Below are 6,280 nucleotides of genomic sequence, written 5' to 3' on the forward strand. Positions count from 1 at the left end.
GTAATTTCATTTGAGTCAAACAATGCAGCCACATTCTTAAAATGAAAAAGTTTTTCAAAAAATGCCTTTTCATTTGAAATATGGTAAGGATTTGCTTCCATACTTACTTGGACATTTTAGATTAGTTTTCAGAGTTCCTATCTGATTTGATGTTGAATACTGACATAGTAGTGGGTGATTTTAAGATCCATGCTGGCATTGAAGGTGATAGCTTAAGTGCAGCCTTTAATGCTATCTTAGCATTGGCTTTGTTGAAAATGTGAATAGTCCCACACATTCTCATCGTCATACTTTGGACCTTGTGCTGACATATGCCATTGAATGTGAAGAACAGTATTTCCTCACAACCCTATCCTCTCTGACCACTTACGGTGCCAAACAATATCCTCTACAGGTTTTATTGGAGGGGGTAAAGCTTGCAGTGATATATATGTTAGTAGGACACATACAAGCTTCAGAATTACTTCAACAGAGTTCTCCTCCCCAAAAGAAGGTTTCGCTTTAGCGAAATCCAAGGAAACTGGAGAGAAAATGGTGCTCTACATGCCTACGAGAATTATACCTAGACTGAAAAAATAGTTAACTGCTGTACAGGATAACCCATCATGAAGCATAGAGGAGAATAAGAATAATCCTAGATCTTTTTAATATAGTTTCCAAACACAACCAAAGCATAGTTCTTTCGAACAGTCCATCCCACCTACTGTTAGCAGTAATGATTTCATGGGATTCTTTAATAATGGGATGGATCTATTAAAATAAGACCACTAGCATCCCTCCTATTATGAGTGGTTTACCTCTAGAAGGTGAGTCAACATCTGAGGTAGCCATATAACCAATTTACATGACCCCTCTGAAACTGACCCACGCCGAGTTCGGACCGAGCTTGAATCAGTAAACCGTGCCGAGTGTGGTTCTAACGACCATTTACACATCACGCTAGCACAGTTACTCGCCTCCTATCAACGGTCCACGATAAGACGACTTTCAAGACGGGACTGACACAAACAAAAATGGCAGCACCCATAACATTCAGGAACTTCTGTGCCTGGATAGCGTTTCAATGAGAGCCTCAGTCTCTGCAACATCCCAGGTCGCACCACGCTCTTTTGATGCCATTTAGTTTGTGTTGTGAACGGGTGAAGAGATCTATGAATTGCAAAGCTGGACACCCCAGAAAAACTGCAAAATGAGTCAGCCGACTGTAAATAGCAGATGCCATGGTCTGCTTATGCACTCTTTGTTATCAGAGAACCAAGCCACAACTGAACCGTGCTGCACCCTTCTGTTGAACTAGTCCTAGATTTAACACAGTTCAGTTGTGTCTGGCAAGGTTCAGTTCAGGTGTGTTCCATTTACACTCAACAATTTTTTCAGTTACCATGCTGGGACCACTCAGCATGGTTTCAAAAGGGTAGTGTAAATGAAGGTATAGAATATGAACTGGGTTTAGACTGCTTTGATCAACTTGAACTTTCAGAGTTAGCAAACCTATTCTCTTAATCTTCAGCTTATATGTTAGCTTGTATGGTAGCTTGTATGTTAGATCCATTTCTAACCAGGTTATTTAAGGAAATATTCCCTTTTATCTCCTCCTCCATTTTAGATCTGATTAGTCTATCCCTTGTGTCAGTCTTCTTCTCCTAGCTCCCTTCTAGATTCTTCTGTCCACACCTTTTCCTCGTATTTCAATTAGTCCTCCCATTGTTTTTGTCTCCCATATATACTCCTTCTTTTCTGCTGGTTCCTTATTTGGGTCGTCTTCAAACCTCCACTCAACCTGACAGTTGAATTGGGGATGTATTTCTGCCATAGAGCGCATAAATGTTTCCCTATTGACTCTCGTAAAACGTTGTGCATATGCAGTAGCTCCTTTGCATTACAAATATATAGGAGGTGGCAGGAACTGTTGTCACAGTTCTGCGGGTGATTTACAGGTCGAGTTGTGGAAGAGAAACAAACTTACTAAGACGAGCTGCAGGTGAAATGATTTGGACCTGAACATCAAACATTAATCAGCCCAACATCAAAATTAGTCATCAGTCCAAAGACAGATGGAGGCGGTACACAAGGCTTGGCTAACTGCGTGCAGCGAGGCTAACGCTTTATCCTGCTGCCTTGACTGCCTGCCTCCTTTTTTCAAATGTCAGTATCTGACCCAGAATGGATAAAGACAGGTAGGAATGATTTAAAAAAAATAATAATTATCATAATTGAACTCTATTAATCTCACACTCAAGAAATTTACCTCTACATTTAACACATTCCCTTGGGGGCAGTGGGCTGCCACTGTGCAGGGCCAGGGGAGCAATGTGGGGTTAAGGGTCTTGCTCAGGGAGACCCAGAGTGCAGGCTGTGGGGGTCAAACCGGATACTTGTAATCTTCTCAGAGCACAAGAAAATAATATCATATGGAAAATAATATCATATAATATAGATGTGTTACATCTATTTTCTAGATGTTTGTTAATTTGTATAGTTGCTCCTTATAAACACATTCTTAGAAAATAAATAGCTTATATATATATATATATATATATATAAATATTTAAAGCTGAATGATAGCCTTTCCATTACTAAATTGGAACATTATGTTTTCTAGGTCAGTGACACCATATTGGACCCAGATTTGCCTTCACAAAGCCTCAGACGGGCAAAATTTATATACCAAAAGTAAAACTGTACATGAAATTATGTTTTATTTTTATAATCTTTTTTTGTTGTTGCCATTCATATAAATATATTGGTGTGATAACTTAGTATAAGTTTGATTGTTTTTTGGTATACGTCTATTTTAAATTTAATAGACCCCCCCCCCCCGGAGAAAACTTCACCAGCTGCCACTTTGTGCAACCACTTACAGCGTGATGAACTTTTTGAAGAGTTTCAGTCTGGCTTTAGAACTCATCATAGCACTTAATAGACTTGTAACTGTACATGTCCTGTTAGATCCCAGTGCTACATTTGATACAGTTCATCATATTCTTTAAGAAAGACTTTAATATTTTGTTGGAAGTAAAGGAACAGCACCAGACTGGTTTAAACTTTTTATTTGACCGATTTCAGTTTCTTCACATTAATGAGGGTAACATGGGGATCAATGCTAGGAACAATTCTCTTTACTATATATATATGCTCCAAATTGGAAAATTATAAGACAGCATGGGATTAATTTCCACTGTTATGTTGATGATACTCAGCTATTCAGTCTATAAAATCAGATAAAACTAACCCCTTACATAGACAACAGGCATTTCTTTAAGACATAAAAAACTCAGATGACTCTTTCTGCTCCCAAATGCAGACAAAACATAGGTTATAGTCTTTGGATCAAAGATTAGTCAGTCACTTCATTTGGATGGGATTAATTTGACGTTAGATAATAAAGTAAAAAGTCTTGGTATTATTGTTGATCAGGACCTGTCATTTAAATCCCTTATGAAAGAGGTTTCTGCAAAAATTTGAAATATCTTGTCCAGGGGTGATGCTGAGAAACTAGTCCATGCATTTGTTACTTCAAGGCTGTACTATTGTAATTCTTTACTATCAGGAAGTCAACAAAGTTCTGATCCTTATCCTGTTAAAAGGAAGATTTTCCTCTCCACTGTCACCACATGCATGCTTGGTATGAGGGATCTCCTTCAAGTCAATGAGTCTATAGAATCAGCTGGTTTTCCTTAGGAAACTTTGAACCAATCTCACAGTATGATCAGGTTGAATTGTCTCTGTAAAATGCCTTGAGATGATGATGTCTTGTAAATTGATGCTATATAAATAAACTGAATTGAATTATTTTATATACATCACAACCTTTTGTTGAAATCGACCTAAGCAGGATTGTTTTGCATATGCCTATTTAATGAATGAGACCAGAGAAAAGTTCAAGGACATTTTTGATATCTAAAACTGCACAATTTAAACATCAGATGTCCTTTCTTTACATCTTAAGTTTGTTTCTATCATGTGATGATTAGAGAATAGCTTAATTTTCTTTATAACACATCAGAGATTTAAAAAACAACCACTTGTTATATTTTCTTTGCATGAAACAATTTCCATAAATGTCAGGACAAAGGATTTAAAGCTTTGATACATTTTTAATATGTGATACTAAAAAAGGAATGAAATCATTTTATTTGAATTTTAATAATTTATTTCACAAAGACCATCAAAACACTTGACTGGTTAAAAGAGATAAATTAACTATCCCACAATAATATATCAATGTAAATTGCAACACTACTGTTTGGAATGAATGCAGTGTTTGGATATCAGCATTATTTTGCCCGAGTGAACAATCTTTTCAGATGCTTTGATATTTCCTTCATTTTCAGCCCATACATGATTGGATTGAAGAGAGGATGATACATTATTAACTGTAAAGTCATAATTAGCCTTAAAGTCTTTGGAAAATCTGAATCCAGCTGAACTGTAATAACATCAAATGCACACAAACAGGAAAAGTTGATCAAAACAATTAAGTGGGGTAAGCATGTCTGTGCTGCTTTTTTTCTCACTTCTCTGCTACTTCGGTAGGATATTCTAAGGATACGTGTGTAAGTGAATAGTATGAAAAACACAGGCAGAAGTGCAACATTTGCTAAAATCACCATATCATGTATAATTTGTGCTCTTGTGATGACACACTGCAGTTTGTAAAGTGTATTATTACAAAAGATGTTCCTTATGGTAAAGCTACAGAGTTGTTTATTAGCACTCAGTCCAGCTGGTACTGCAACCTGGGAGGCTGGCAGAATCCAAGCTAAAATGAGCAGAATACTGATAGTAGATTTATTCATAATAATTGGATATTGCAGAGGTTTACATATAGAAACATACCTGTCATAGGCCATAGCTGCCAAAAGCAAGAACTCTGACCCACCCAAAGAGTAAAACATATGAAATTGCAAAACACAAGCTGAGTATGATATGGTCTGCTCTTTAGACAGAAAATCAATCAAAAGTTTAGGGTAGATAACAGTACTCCAAAGAACAGAGTTGATTAACAAAGCCCCAATGAAGATGTACATAGGCTCATGGAGGTTCTGGTGAGTCCAAATTAGACACACTATAGTGGAGTTACAGCTTATTATGAGAAAATATACGGAAAGAATAATCACAAAATAAAGATATCTGTACTTTTCCACTTCCACGTGTCCACCAAGAATTATATGAGTTACATTAAAACCCTCATCCATTTAGGCAGCCAAATAAGCAGAGATGACCAGGCAGATAATATCCATAACAAACCTAAATGGGGACATGTAACATGTTCTGTAAGTCACTGAGAACATCTTTGTTTGTCTAAGGATAAAAACATAGAATCATTCAGGAAATTATATGGGAATACCTGAAATATAAAATCACATAGTTATTAGCAGAAAGTTTGGAAGAGAAAATATGAGTTTCGATAGAGGGAAGCTAAACCATGGAAGAAAAGAGAAAACTGCTGATCCTTTGTTACAAACAACTCTTTCTGGTTATAAAAACATTTTTGGAATCAATATTTTTTCTATTTATGACAAATTTGAAAACACACTACGAAATCTCATATATGCATTAAAACACATAAGTTTTCTTGTAGGACAATGTATAGGATAAATTGCAAATCTAAGGTCAGACTAATGCATTGAATAAACAGTAATTAAAAGTTGGTTTAACTCCAAAGATCATTTCCTGAAACTAAATAAACAAGAACAGAAGGAGTTACTATATCTAAATAACTGAAAATAAAAAAAAAATTATTCTGGGTTCTAACCTTTAGGTCCTCATTGTATGGTACAGTGGTTTATTTTAAGCTTACAATTCACTACCTAGTACAAGTAGGCCAAAGGCTGCCTAAAGTCAAAATAAAAAAAAAAACTGTGTAGAAACAAACAAGTTAAGTAATGAGTACTTCATATGGAAGAATGAGAAACAGAGTTTTGATCCTCCATCTAAAAGTGAAGGATTACGTCTGAATTTAAGCAAGTGCAGTGAAATATCATCTGAGCAGACCTTTTTCTGATTGGATTACTGGTCTGTAACCACAATCCAATCACACAAAGGGGATTGGCTAGGGCTACTGATGATGTCATTAAAACATAACTGTGGAGTGTGACAAAGTTTGTGTTGCCAGGTGGACTGGTACAAATTTCTAGTGAATCCTCACAGAGATAATTGATATAGGATGTCAATCACACCATTCTCCAGGTCAGGTTTAAATATTTCAATTCAAATCAATTCAGTTTATTTATATAGCGCCAAATTCACAACACATGTCATCTCAAGGCACTTTACA

At 36.2% G+C, this 6,280-nt stretch overlaps 1 protein-coding gene across 1 annotated transcript; it reads right to left on the reverse strand.

The window, feature by feature from the left end:
- Nucleotides 1-4,173: 4,173 nt before the first annotated feature.
- On the reverse strand, nucleotides 4,174-5,900 carry LOC107103584 (olfactory receptor 6N2-like). Its single transcript, XM_015403353.1, has one exon. The coding sequence runs from the start codon at nucleotides 5,196-5,198 to the stop codon at nucleotides 4,278-4,280; it is 921 nt and encodes a 306-aa protein (XP_015258839.1). The 5' UTR covers nucleotides 5,199-5,900; the 3' UTR covers nucleotides 4,174-4,277.
- Nucleotides 5,901-6,280: the final 380 nt, after the last annotated feature.

This window comes from Cyprinodon variegatus, unplaced genomic scaffold (genome assembly GCF_000732505.1).
Source record: "Cyprinodon variegatus isolate N-32 unplaced genomic scaffold, C_variegatus-1.0 Scaffold1483, whole genome shotgun sequence".
Classification (NCBI taxonomy): domain Eukaryota; kingdom Metazoa; phylum Chordata; class Actinopteri; order Cyprinodontiformes; family Cyprinodontidae; genus Cyprinodon; species Cyprinodon variegatus.

What these genes read in the sequence shown, in the direction of transcription:
- LOC107103584 (XM_015403353.1), bottom strand. Translation starts at nt 5,198, where the DNA reads ATGGATGAGGGTTTTAATGTAACTCATATAATTCTTGGTGGACACGTG.